This window comes from Pisolithus orientalis (genome assembly GCF_024613125.1).
Source record: "Pisolithus orientalis strain OTSU chromosome Unknown F5J12scaffold_204, whole genome shotgun sequence".
Taxonomy (NCBI): domain Eukaryota; kingdom Fungi; phylum Basidiomycota; class Agaricomycetes; order Boletales; family Pisolithaceae; genus Pisolithus; species Pisolithus orientalis.
Window position 1 is genome coordinate 23,063 of NW_026260985.1, and position 14,133 is coordinate 37,195.

Sequence of the window (14,133 nt, forward strand, 5' to 3'; positions counted from 1 at the left end):
GTGACGCATTCCCTACAGTTCAACACACCGCTGCCCATCTACCTTGGTCCCATTGTCGAGGAAAAGGCTCCTATGCACAAGCACAATCATGTGTATGTTGACATCCTCATGCCTCAGTCAGAGGCAGATTCCAGTGCCATTGGAAGCCGTACCGAATGGTTGACCATGGCATTTCCTCTGTGTGGAGTACCTCACACAGTGTTTGGTGCCTTGAGCAACGCTGCTGGCACCATGAATGTCTACATTTGCTTCCCCAGGATGATCCACAGGGACAAGATGACACACAAGCATGCCAATCGCATCCCAAAGGAGGTCCTCGACTTTTTCTGGGAGCATGTCCTACTTCCAGCGATCCATGCACATGCAGATGTTTCGAGTGCACCATATGTCTCTCTCACTCTGAAGGAAGTGCAGTTCAAGGCACGAAAGGGTGCCAAAACCAAGAAGGCTGGTTGGCCAAAAGCGGTCCCCTTTTCTATGCAAGTGTTGAAGCAGATCCAGAAGACCATGGAGGCAATCATCCGAGAGGACCCTTCACAATTTGCAAACTATGGTTCCTTCTTCTTTGTCCTGGAATGCAAGGGAATCAAGTTGTGGACGAAAACCACCCTGTCAGGAGCTGTTCAAATGCCGGTCCAAGCTCTCCTCCATGGACTTCCAGCTCTGGATTGGTCCCACATGGTAGACAGGGCCAATGGGGAGCTCTTGGTCGACTTGGGAATCAGCATTCACCCCACATGTGATGAAAAGCTCGTTGGATTGTGGAGACTGGATGCCCTGGAAGCTTCCTTTGGGGCAGGTGGATATTTGCGAGGAAATGCCCACCACACTTGCATGCTTGGACGGTATGGGGGGATCCAAGCAGAGATGTCACAGGAGCGAGCAAGGCAAACTCACATTGCATTCAGAAGTGCATATAATCTGGCCTATGAGGTGATCCAACCCAACGACAACAGCCCCACCTTTGTCATGGACAAGGATGCTTATGCCCTGAACAACAACTTCATTGGGGAATGCATGCAGGCCATCAACATGTATTCTGGAGATGCAAAGAAGAGGTCATATGGGGTGCAAGATGAGTACAGGATGAGTGGGGCTGCAGTGGAGCAGGCAATACTGGTGGTGCCACAAAGGGTGATGCATTTCCAAGCTCCATCATGCTCATATCTGATGCTTCCAACTTTGCAGATGGAAGAGCTTTTAGCCTCCAATCCCATTCTCTGGATCCCAACCAAAGTCTGGTTGGAATTTATGGCTAGACGCATCAGGGCCCTCCAGTTGGCTCAGATCTCTCTCAAGGAACTGGAACCACCCAACCTTGGGATTCTGACTGGCATCATCTGCCACATGATTCGGTGCACGTCCACCACTGCAATAATCCTTGACTTCCATGTGAGAGAGTCCATGGCCCTTCTGCAGGTCTCCAGGGTGTGTGAGCGGTTGGGAATGTTCTTCCTTTTGGACCTGGACTTGCATCATGTCCCCCATCTTCCAGAAGTTCAGGATCATGATGACCTGGAGGTGCTCAAGCTGATGGAGGGAAAGTTGAAGAGGGGTGATGGACGACCTGCCTGGCCAAGGATTCCCCCTCTGGATGAAGTGGAACAATTTCCCATTGGCAGCAGACCGATGTGGGCCAAATTGACAAGGACCATCCAACTGCAGCCTTGGTTGATCATGCAGGACTGGAAGTGGTCAGCCCAACTGTCCAGTCTGGGGCCAGTGGTAGGAAAACTTTTTGTTCTGTTTACCTGTCAGCTTTGGATCCAGTTGGATGCGACTTGGCTGACAGGCTCAGAGGGAAAACCAGAGCCAACATCTTTGGAAGAAGCCATTCAGAGTTGGACTCTGAACCAGACCTTCAGGACAATACATGCCTGCAAATTCAAGGCCTGCAATGCAGAAATTGCAGGGAGTGGAGGGGCTGGTTGCCGACAGTCCAAGCTTTGCAGAGAGGGTCAACCTGTTTTTCCCAGGACCCACAGCAGGACAACCTTCATGGAGGTCACCATGGAATGTCTTCTGGACGAAAGCCTGGCTATATTTGGGAGTATCACCAGGTGATGAAGAACAGGATGACCCCTGGAGGAGTTTGAGGTGCTGGACCACCTTGGCAGGATATTTTCTGTCCTTCAGACATTACCTGATGCGACCAAAGGGAGTGAAAAGAGTCCTGGGAAGACATGGCGGGTGGAGGGTGAGAAGGTGGTTCTGGTGACAAATCCCAAGTTCTACAAGATCGGAGGGTATCTCCACCGAGAAGGAACAGCAACAGGCCAGGAGACGAGCATCTCGAGTGGTAAAGCCCAGGAATGCACTGCAGATGGAGCTCCTGGAGCATGCTGGATATGACTGAACTGCTGGCTAGCAAGGCCCTCATCTTAGAAAGGCAGAGGCTGAAAGAGGCACAGACTAAGAAGTCATCAAAGGCAAAGAATGCTCGAAAGCCTCCAGCAAGAAGAGGCAAGGCCACCTCATAGAGGGAAGCAGAGGGATGGCAAGGGGGAAGGCAAGGGTATGGGTACAGAGGGAGACAGTGATGAATTCTGTTCATCCAGTTCCCCATGTATCAATGATGTGGTGCCAACTTGTGGTGCACTCTGTGCACTCGGTCGATGCACTCTGCACACTCAGTTGATGCACTTCAAGGGGTCCAGCATGCTCTGAGGAGGAGTGGTCAGATGGGAACATTGGTATGTTATAAGATGGATTGTAGTTGTATTACCAGACATGCAATAGACATAGGAGAGTCAGGGAAAGATGGTTAGTGCACTGGAAACAGGTCTCAGGGTGTCCCAGTCAATGTGGACAGGGGCTTTGGTTCTGGATCAATGTTCATTGGTGTTTGTTCATGTTTGTTGCTGTTCATTGGTGTTCGATGGGGTTCATGCTGCTGTATGGACCTGTGGATCTCCAAAGTAGGTCGATTGCAGTGGTCCTAGGGGGGACGAACACCATGTCAAGGGGTCCAGTGCACCATGATGGGGAGTGGTCAGACAGGATCATTGGTATGTTATATCATGTATGTAGGTTGTATTACCAGACATGCAATTGACATAGGAGAGTCAGGGAATAATGGTTAGTGCACTCTGAACAAGTTGCAGGGTGTCCAAGTCAATGTGGACAGGGGCTTTGGTGCTTGATCAATGTTCATTGGTGTTTGTTGCTGTTTGTTGGTGTTCATTGGTGTTCGATGGGGTTCATCCTGCTGTATGGACCTGTGGATGTCCAAATTAGGTCGATTGAGGTGGTCCGAGGGGGGACGAACACCACTTCAAGTGATCCAGCATGCTCTGAGGAGGAGTGGTCAGATGGGAACATTGGTATGTCTTAAGATGTATTTTAGTTGTATTACCAGACATGCAATAGACATAGGTGAGTCAGGCAAAGATGGTTAGTACACTCAAAACAGGTCTCCAGGTGTCCCTGTCAATGTGGACAGGGGCTTTGGTTCTGGATCAATGTTCATTGGTGTTCATCAGTGTTCGTCCTGCTGTATGGACCTGTGGATGTCCAAATTAGGTCGACTTTGGTGGTCCTAGGGGGGACAAACACCACTTCAAGGGTCCAGCATGCCATGATGGGGAGTGGTCAGACAGGATCATTGGTATGTTATATCATGTATGTAGGTTGTATTACAAGACATGCAATTGACATAGGAGAGTCAGGCAAAGATGGTTAGCACACTCTAAACAAGTCACAGGGTGTCCCAGTCAATGTGGACAGGGGCTTTGGTTCTGGAACAGTGTTCTTCGGTGTGTGTTGGTGTTCGCCCTGCTGTACAGACCTAGACATGTTCAGAACAGGTCAATTGCAATTGAGCTAGGGGGGATGAACACCATGTCAAGCAGCCCAGCATGCTCCAAGGGGGAGTGGTCAGATGGGAACATCAGAATGTTATAAGATGTATTTTGGTTGTATTACCAGACATGCAATAGACCTAGGAGAGTCTGGGAAAAGTGATTAATGCATTCCACACAAGTCCCAGGGTGTCCCAGTCAATGTGGACAGGGGCATTGCTTCTGGAGTGATGTTCATTGGTGTTCATTGGTGTTCGTCTGGCTGTATGGACCTGTAAATGTCCTAGCAAGGTCAATTGCAATTGATCTAGGAGGGACGAACACCACTTCAAATGGTCCAGCATGCCATGAGGGAGAGTGGTCAGACAGGAACATTGATATGTTATCTGATGTATTTTATTTGTATTACCAGACATGCAATCGACCTAGGGGAGTCTGGAAAAGCTGATTAATGCATTCCAAACAAGTAAACAAGTCCTCCAGTATGTTTACTCAGGGCCATCCATGCTGGACTGATGTTCACAAATGTTTGCCCATGTTCATCAGTGTTTGTCATGGTGGACTGGACCAGGACATGGTACTACAAGACCCATGCAAGTGGGCCTGTATGGATGAACACCATTCCAAGTGGGCCAGCATGCTCCGAGGCAGGGTGATCCAGTGGGCATACTGGTATACTATCTGATGTAGATTCTCTATTTCATTGTAATACATGCAGTAATATAGACATACAGGAATCTGGGAATGATGATCAATGTGCTTGAACCAGGTCCCAGGGTCTCCCAGCATTTGGACATGGTCTGGATAGGGGCTTTGGTAAGGGGTTGATGTTTGCTGGTGTTCATCTGTGTTGTCTGTCATTCCCCATATTGTATGGACCTGTACCTATCAACCTGAGAGCAGGGGAAGAGGTTTCCATGGTATGAACACCATTTCAAGTGGTGCAGCATGGTCTCAGCAGGGGTGGTCGGGTGGGCACACTGATAGAATATCCTAATGTAATTTATTTGGATTACATGAAAGTCGATTGACCTACCAGAGGCTGCAAATGACATGTTCCATCTGCTCCAAAATGAGTGACAGGCTGTCACAGTCAATTTGGACAGAGGCCATGGTGCTGGCTCGATGTTTGCTGGTGTTTGCAAACAATTTCCCATTAGCAGCAGACTGACATGGGCCAAATTGTCAAGGACCATCCAACTGCAGCCTTGGTTGATCATGCAGGACTGGAAGTGGTCAGCCCAACTGTCCAGTCTGGGGCCAGTGGTTGGGAAACTTTTCATTCTGTTTACCTGTCAGCTTTGGATCCAGTTGGATGCAACTTGGCTGAGAGGTTCAGAGGGAAAACCAGAGCCAACATCTTTGGAAGATGCCATTCAGAGTTGGACTCTGAACCAGACCTTTGTTGATATAGATTGTGGTTCCCATTCCTGTGGAACTGAATCCCAGTGTTGCCTAGTGTAGTCTGATCAGGTAGCAACATGTTTGGCATCTTGGGATGATACCTGGCCCAAATGTGAACCCCCCTCTTCAGCTTTGCTCCATCAAAACAATTCCAGATCAATCCAGCTGTCCATACCATGTCTGTGCCACTTGAATGACATGGCAGGACCATTTGGATCACACCAGAAAGGACCCTATGTGTCATTCCCCTCCTCTTATCCTGGGGGTGCTAATCCTGTAAAGTTTAGCAAGCATGAAAGCTTGTCAGGAATGGTTGTCCTGGAGGGCCTGAAAGTCACAATGGATGATGACAATGGTTGCAGCATTTCTAGGTGTCAGAATATCCATGTAAGATATGTTACCCTGCCCTCCCCATGTTCACTCCATCAAAACAATTTCAGAGATTGATCTAGCTATCTGAATCATGTCTACTCCATGGGTACTACATTACAAGACCATCAGAATTGCATTACAAAGGTCCCCATATTTGTTTCATCGACATACCTGATCCCCTCCTCATACCCCAGGGATGGAAATCCAGTAACATCAGGAGGGGGTGCCAGCTTGCTAGGGATGGATGTCCTGGGTGTTATCAATGCCACTGAAGACAATGGAAATGATTTCCAGCCTCCCAGCAGTATTTCCAAAGAGATACCACTTTGTGGTCTGACCATCCTTCTACCCCCTGTAGATTTTTTTTCTGATTGCCAATTTCATTCAAATTTCACCTGAGACATCCCAATTGACATATATATCAACTCCCAGCATCATTTCCCCCAAATTATGGTCAGGAGTTTGTAATTATAATTCCCCCAGGGGCTGTATAAACATAGCCTCAGAAGAGGTCATGTTCTTCGAGTCTCGAAAAGCAAGGATAATTATGGATATCAGGAGCTTAAGAGCTGTTGTAGGCCTAGTCAAGATGCGAGGGAGATGGGGTATCCTTGACAGGGCACCTGGGACAGCAATGACAACCTTTGCAGACAATATGATGGAAGGATATTTACATGATGAACACGGTGATGACAACGACTTCATCTTGTGAGAGAAGTAGTTGATTCAATATAATACCATATATATGGGAATTCGTGGTGTGACGACGCGCAGGATATTGATACATATATACATACTGGGGAGAGATGTGATCCCTTTCCAGGTGCAAGCCCTGACTCAGTGCACTCCAGATCCAAAAAGCTACCTGAAGGATGTCACAACAGACCTGCACCCACAATAGTCAATGATGTCTCCACCCAAGAAGGTGACTCCTACAGGTCGTCGACATCGTCACACAAAGCTGTCCTGGTGGTGATGGAGCCCACAATGTGGCCATTGACGGTGATGGCAGAGCTGGAGATGGGTTGAGAACTCTTCATGATGGGGTAGAAGATAAGGGTGATGGTGGTGGCTGCAGGAGGGGCTGACTAGGAGGGGGGGCAGGTGTTATGCCCGAGCACAGTGACTTCTTCAAATGGAATAGGCACGAAGCACACAAGGTGGGAGACTATGGGCTGAACTTGTCATAACCCCTATGGCTGAGTTATTGAAATATCCCAACAGAGGTTCTGTCTACTGGCGAGTCCCTAAGGTTGTTCACATGGAGAGAGAGAACAAGGAATAGGTCAAAGGGATGAAGCTCAGTTGCAAGCTATCAAAAAACTGCAGATACAGGACGAAGTATGTAGGATTATATACTCCTAAGTACAAGTACCGTAGCAGTCGCAAGTGATGCATCACGACACATATCCGCAGTAGTCAACGAGTTCATCAATGAAATAGAAAGGAGTCATGCGGTGTCAAAGATGGGGGTAGGCATGGAAACGAAGGCTATACCGGCTGCACCATCAAGGTGCAGCGAGGAGCCTGACACCAGATCTATAGTACAACATACAAGCAATATAAGCGAGTCAGAAAGAGTCAACGGAGCATGAAATGAACAAGTCGTCCATCAGAGAGGGTGGTGGAATACCAGATCACAGTGGCAACGTGGTCTTGACAGGTATTGGAAATACCTTGACAGCAGGAGATCCGAACGTTCCCTGGAGCATTTGAGCCCCTAGGATGGCAATGATTATTAGGGATGCAACGAGGCACATGACGCACATGACCACAAGGATTCGAAAAAGGAAAGACCCCTGACAGAAGCATAACATCACCCCCCCTCTAAGGTCCTCAGACCCTTGAGGATGGGCCGGAAGTTGTGTTTGCGGGACAGGTGGATAGGGGTCGGTGAGTAGTACAGACACAGGAACACGTCTGAGCGGCAATGGGCGATGATGGTGATGGAGTCAGCGGTTCTTCAAGGGCCAGAGTAAAGCGGGAGCCACGTCCATTCTGGCATGACCAATGTCCCAGGTAACGACACTGGTAACATGCGTGTTGATAGAGAGTGTGGCCAGGAGGAATGGGGGACCGTCCTCCAAGATAGAACCGAAGTTGATCAGTAGGGATGGGGATGAAGGGAGTCACAGGGAGAGGATCGGAGGCATGGACAGCGTTGAAGTAGTTTTTGTGAATTCCTGCCCACAATGCATCCTGCAACAGAACCTCCCAAGCGGAATTGTAAGTCCCTGTACCAAGGTGGGAACTGACCTCTTTAAACAATTCACCTGCGTCAACGAACCCTAACTCCATCGCGCACCACTGCTTCTCCTTCTCTTGATCTGTAATGTCGTCTTTTAATTTATCCTTCGAAGCCAATGATTCCTCTTGCTTCGGGATGATGCGATCAAGAATTCGAGAAGCAGGTGGAGCTAGAAACTCACTGATTTGTTGGTGATGTAAATGGTGATAGGCCCCACCGGTAACAGCCTCGGTAAGGTCCAAAGAAGCCTTCTCTAGCATGTCAATCATGATTACTTCAGACAAGGGCACGGTTCTGCTTAATTTCCGAGTGTGGATCTTCGACACAAGGCCGTTGATTACGTCTGATGCTCTGTAGATTTTAGACAACATCCCAAAGTACTCAACCTGTTCTGGTGAGCACCCATTAATGTTGTCCCCATTGTCGAAGATGTCAAGTGCCCTAACAATGTCCAAGTAGTCACTTGCTGAGATTGGTAACCACTGCTGGTCAAGCCGGGCAGTGGCAGCGGTGGCAAGGAGATCAAGGGCAGCATGTTGTGTGCTGTTGGAGTAGGTGGTGAAGGCGGTGCGAAGGTTGGTAGGTTTGGTAGCATTGGAGCCACCGGCGGCAGTTGCTGTGTTATCGGGGTCATCGTCAGTGTGTGCTTTACCCTTTCCCTTTCAGTTACTGTCCCCCGAAGTGGGGACTCTGGCCTTAGGTGCTGGGGTGCGTCTGACCAAGAACCCCTTGAGTGGACATGGTCCGAGAGCGTGGGTGACAGGGGGCAATATTGGATGGGGTTGGGAGACAGGCGAGGAGAAGTCAGAGACATGAAAGCTGGTGGGGGACATTGGAGGTGAGGTTGGGGCATAGATATTGACGGGGGGAATGAACCTGTCGTTGTCAGCATAGTAAACAGATTCTGAGGCGAGGGGGAGGTCGGCATAGTCATTTTCAGTGTTAGTGGAGCGAGGAGAGTCCATTTAATTCCGTAGGTGATGGGCAAGGTTGTACTGTTCGAGGGCCTCCGATGCGTGGTCTTTTATGTGTTCTTTGGGTTCCCACGTATTTGATGAATGCAGGAATCCTTTCCACTTGACCAGATAGCGCCTCTTTCCTCTGCGACCGTCAGTTTTGTGATTTAGTATTGACTCAACCTCCCATTCAATTTCATCATCCACCAACTTGGGAAGAGGAGCTGCGGGCACAGCTCCATAAGTGTCGTTTTCGGTAAACAGAAAGATGTGGGACACATGAAACACCAGGTGAACTTTCCAAGTCTCTGGAAGCTCCAATCGGAATGCAACTGGGGACACCATGCAAATGACAATGCACAGTGCATGGTATAATGGATGATGCTGTGGTGGTGGAACTCACTCAGTCTACCCAACCAAGATTATCCTTCCTCCAGCGAAATGTTAGATAAGGATTCAACCCCAGATGCAAGATGCTTGGCATCAATCTGGCCACCAGGTGAAGTGGAACACAGTGAGTCTTGATGCTTTACAGATGACAATGAGAATGATGATGGCCATGCCACCACCATCACCATGCAAATGACAATGCACAGTGCATGGTATAATGGATGATGATATCATGCAGGAACCAACTCAGTCCACCCAACTCCATATTCGGCAGGTCACAGATCAAAGTTTGATCTGACCCTTCGATTTGCACTATTTCTCACCTCCACCACGACAGACTGCTCGCATCCTACTCGAAATGGCATCATCGCAATTTCAGGCTTCCACGATCCAGCCGATCTACCCAGTTAAAATGTTTCCTGTCAGTTTCTGCTTGGTCAAAGATTCCAGCACGATTCCACATGCTGGTGGCATGAGGGAGCGTCAGGGTACTATTTACTTAGCTCCAAACGATATGTATATCTTTGGTAGAAGCGGTTGGGTTCGATGGGATCCCAAAGACGCTCTTCATCTTACTGTTGCAGGAGATGAATGCATTATTGCACCTTGCCCCATCAATGGGATCTGGCTGCTGGCTAATGATACATCCTATCCCCACTACCTCACATCCATGGAAGTGGAATTTCGCGGAATCGGATTCCAACACCCCCCAACGAATGCTGACATCCTGCGGCTCATGGGGATGCAATTTTCCAATCCCAAATCCAAATCCCAGGTAAGTGTGCGATCTATAAAACTCTGAGAATACATGCTGATGATGACAGGATTTGGAGAAGCAGGGCGAAGGTGTCATTGGCAGGGCTCAAAAGCCACCTGCAGAGGCTGCAGTCCCTATGCAAGAAGCTGGTAGCCGATTGCAGAAGAGAAAGGCAAGGGATGTAGGTGGGAGTGGATCAAGGAAATTGGACGATGAGGAAGTCAAGGGTGCCCTGATTTCATCCACATCAGCAAGCAGAAAGGGCAAAGGAAAGGAGGTGTTGAAACCAGAAGGTCACTGCACCACGAACGAGAAAAAAAGACAGAGGAGTAAGCACTTCGATTTCTTTCCTATTCTTCAAGGTCCTGATCGTATTTACAGCTGAAGATGCCAAATCCATCGCTGAGCAGGTTCCTTTCCTCGATCAAATCACCTGCCCACCGGATACGAAGGTGATCGATTGGGAATCATTGGATATAAGAACATATGCTCCATGGTTCAGTAAAGTGGTATGTAAATTCGATAGAACCTTCGAATCTAGGAGCTGATAAATGACAACCATAGGACTGTGATGCGGTCGAGTACATGTCCAAGGCCGTCTCCGCCACTGAATACCAGTATGGACATGGGCGGACGATGCTAGTGGAGCTGAAGTATGATGGGGACAAGGGCTCGCTGGCACAGCTAATCGACAACATCAGCGATTCACTGTCGAGGGGATGTGCAGTGTTGGTCAGGGGATGGAAGCCGAATAATCCACCCCTCGACTTCACTTGTGAAGACATTCGCTTCTTCCGCCCGACGATATCACAGGAAGTCGTCGTTCAAGGTATGGATATCATCGTATCGCTAAAATTCATATCGCTAAAGGTAATTAGATGCATTAAAGTGTGCAGAGCAGCAGGAGGCAAAGGGGGGGCCAGACATGAGCAAAGTTTTTGAAGTGCTCAGCGGAGTAAAATTCATCGAGCTTGCAGACGATGAAAATACATGCATGAACCTCCTCAACTTCCCAAACACCCAGCCTGAGGTTCCCATATTCCTCAGGTATGTTGTCGATTGGAACTCGTATTAAGATTCTTTGGATGCTGAAGAATGCACCAGGCAACTATCCAACAATGTAAATGCAAAGACCATGACCATGAACGACATTTATCTCCCCCATTCTGGTAAGAACGCGGGAAAATCATATTATGGCGTGCAGGCAGTCTTGGGGGATGTTAAACGACTTTGTGGATGGGATCTACTGACACATGGGGGTTTCGTCACGTACCCTCACCATGATGTGGCGGGGCTATGCACATACATCACCGTACAGTCCGGCAGCAAGATATGGGGTTATTTCGACACCCCTGGAAGTCAGGATGCACACAGAGAGAATCTATTCAAGGCCTGGGATGATATTTTTGCTGACAACATCAATCTTAAGTTCCGCAAGTATCCTCTTGGGACCGTTCATCTTCAACGTGGAGATACTCTGTATGATTTTTTTTATTCCCAATTCCTGAGTGTGCTCTTATGATTAATGACACCCTAACAGGATTCAGCCTCCTGGGGCTAACCACATGGTGTACACTCTGCAGAATGGCCTCACGTCCGGGGGCCATTTCCTTTCATATTCCACCATGCATCTCACGGAGATCACAATCAATTATGACTGCTCAAAGGTTCCCGAAGGCGAACGGACCGTGCGCGGGCTGGCAGGCACTAACGCAGTGCATCCAGCAATACATCGCATCATCGTATGGATGGTACTGGCCCTTCCGACGATGGCGAAGGACAGAACGAGTACGTCATATGTCATATCTATAAAATACATGTTCCCAGCAAATATTTCCCTTCACCAGGGACATTTTACCGCAGGCCACTGCTGGCCATGATTTCACTGATAGAGAGCAAGAAAGGAAAGTACAAGTCGGCCTGAAGATGCGGATCATATGCCTGCCATGGATGAGAGGGATAACATGAGGAAAGAGATAGCCAATGAGTCGGAAGCAGCGAAGAAAATAATATCGCATCTCAAGAAGGCCCTTCAGGTAACGGATGCCGAAAAAGAACTGGAGACAGGGTTCATGGTGGGATCATGGACCGGTATGCGAACTCTTTAACATCTTCGAAAAAGTACAAATCTGCATAGCATAGTTGGGTATATTATCTGATGTATTGTAGCTGTATTACCAGACGTGCAATAGATGTAGGAGAGTCATGGAAAGGGAATGATGGTTATGTATTTTATTTGTATTACAAGACATGCCATAGACCTAGCAGAGTCAGGGAAAGATGGTTAGTACACTCGAAAACAGGTCTCGGGGTGTCCCAGTCAATTTGGACAGGGGCTTCGGTTCTGGATCAATGTTCGTCAATGTTCGTCAGTGTTCGTCAGTGTTCGTCCTGCTGTACTGGACCTGTAAATGTCGAGATAAGGTCGATTGAAGTGGTACTAGGGGGGACGAACACCACCTCAAGGGATCCAGGCATGCCCCGAGGGGGAGTGGTCAGATGGGAACATTGGTATGTTATACTATGTAGTTTACTTGTATTAAAAGACATGCAATAGACCTAGTGCAGTCGAGGAAAGATGGTTAGTGCACTCGAAACAGGTCTCAGGGTGTCCCAGTCAATGTGGACAGGGGCTTCAGTTCTGGATCAATGTTCGTCGGTGTTCATTGGTGTTCGTCCTGCTGTGTGGACCTGTGAATGTCAAATAAGGTCGATTGAAGTGGTCCTAGGGGGGACGAACACCACTTCAAGGGATCTGGCATGCCATGAGGGGGAGTGGTCAGATGGGAACATTGGTATGTTATAATATGTAGTTTACTTGTATTAAAAGACATGCAATAGACCTAGCAGAGTCAGGGAAAGATGGTTAGTGCACTCGAAACAGGTCTCGGGGTGTCCCAGTCAATGTGGACAGGGGCTTCGGTTCTGGATCAATGTTCGTCAATGTTCGTCGGTGTTCGTTGGTGTTCGTCCTGCTGTGTGGACCTGTGAATGTCAAAATAAGGTCGATTGAAGTGGTCCTAGGGGGGACGAACACCACTTCAAGGGATCTGGCATGCCCCGAGGGGGAGTGGTCAGACAGGAACATTGGTATGTTATACTATGTAGTTTACTTGTATTAAAAGACATGCAATAGACCTAGCAGAGTCAGGGAAAGATGGTTAGTGCACTCGAAAATAGGTCTCGGGGTGTCCCAGTCAATGTGGACAGGGGCTTCGGTTCTGGATCAATGTTCAATGTTCGTCAGTGTTCGTTGGTGTTCGTTGGTGTTCGTCCTGCTGTATGGACATGTTAATGTCGAAATAAGGTCTATTGAAGTGGTCCTTGGGGGACGAACACCACTTCAAGGGATCTGGCATGCCCCGAGGGGGAGTGGTCAGACGGGAACATTGGTATGTTATACTATGTAGTTTACTTGTATTAAAAGACATGCAATAGACCTAGCAGAGTCAGGGAAAGATGGTTAGTGCACTCGAAACAGGTCTCGGGGTGTCCCAGTCAATGTGGACAGGGGCTTCGGTTCTGGATCAATGTTCGTCAATGTTCGTCGGTGTTCGTTGGTGTTCGTCCTGCTGTGTGGACCTGTGAATGTCAAAATAAGGTCGATTGAAGTGGTCCTAGGGGGGACGAACACCACTTCAAGGGATCTGGCATGCCCCGAGGGGGAGTGGTCAGACAGGAACATTGGTATGTTATACTATGTAGTTTACTTGTATTAAAAGACATGCAATAGACCTAGCAGAGTCAGGGAAAGATGGTTAGTGCACTCGAAAATAGGTCTCGGGGTGTCCCAGTCAATGTGGACAGGGGCTTCGGTTCTGGATCAATGTTCGTCAATGTTCGTCAGTGTTCGTTGGTGTTCGTTGGTGTTCGTCCTGCTGTATGGACATGTTAATGTCGAAATAAGGTCTATTGAAGTGGTCCTTGGGGGGACGAACACCACTTCAAGGGATCTGGCATGCCCCGAGGGGGAGTGGTCAGACGGGAACATTGGTATGTTATACTATGTAGTTTACTTGTATTAAAAGACATGCAATAGACCTAGCAGAGTCAGGGAAAGATGGTTAGTGCACTCGAAACAGGTCTCAGGGGTGTCCCAGTCAATGTGGACAGGGGCTTCGGTTCTGGATCAATGTTCGTCAATGTTCGTTGGTGTTCGTTGGTGTTCGTCCTGCTGTGTGGACCTGTGGATGTCGAAATAAGGTC

General features: G+C 48.4%; 1 protein-coding gene across 1 annotated transcript; it reads left to right on the forward strand.

The window, feature by feature from the left end:
• Positions 1–9,528: 9,528 nt before the first annotated feature.
• F5J12DRAFT_900205 (uncharacterized protein) lies at positions 9,529–12,035 on the forward strand (the record flags this gene model as incomplete). The annotated part of the gene is made up of 8 exons (XM_051748191.1): positions 9,529–9,945; positions 9,995–10,256; positions 10,309–10,436; positions 10,492–10,756; positions 10,806–10,974; positions 11,032–11,406; positions 11,468–11,615; positions 11,820–12,035. The coding sequence occupies 8 exons, from the start codon at positions 9,529–9,531 to the stop codon at positions 12,033–12,035; spliced, it is 1,980 nt and encodes a 659-aa protein (XP_051594064.1).
• Between the last annotated feature and the right edge of the window lie 2,098 nt (positions 12,036–14,133).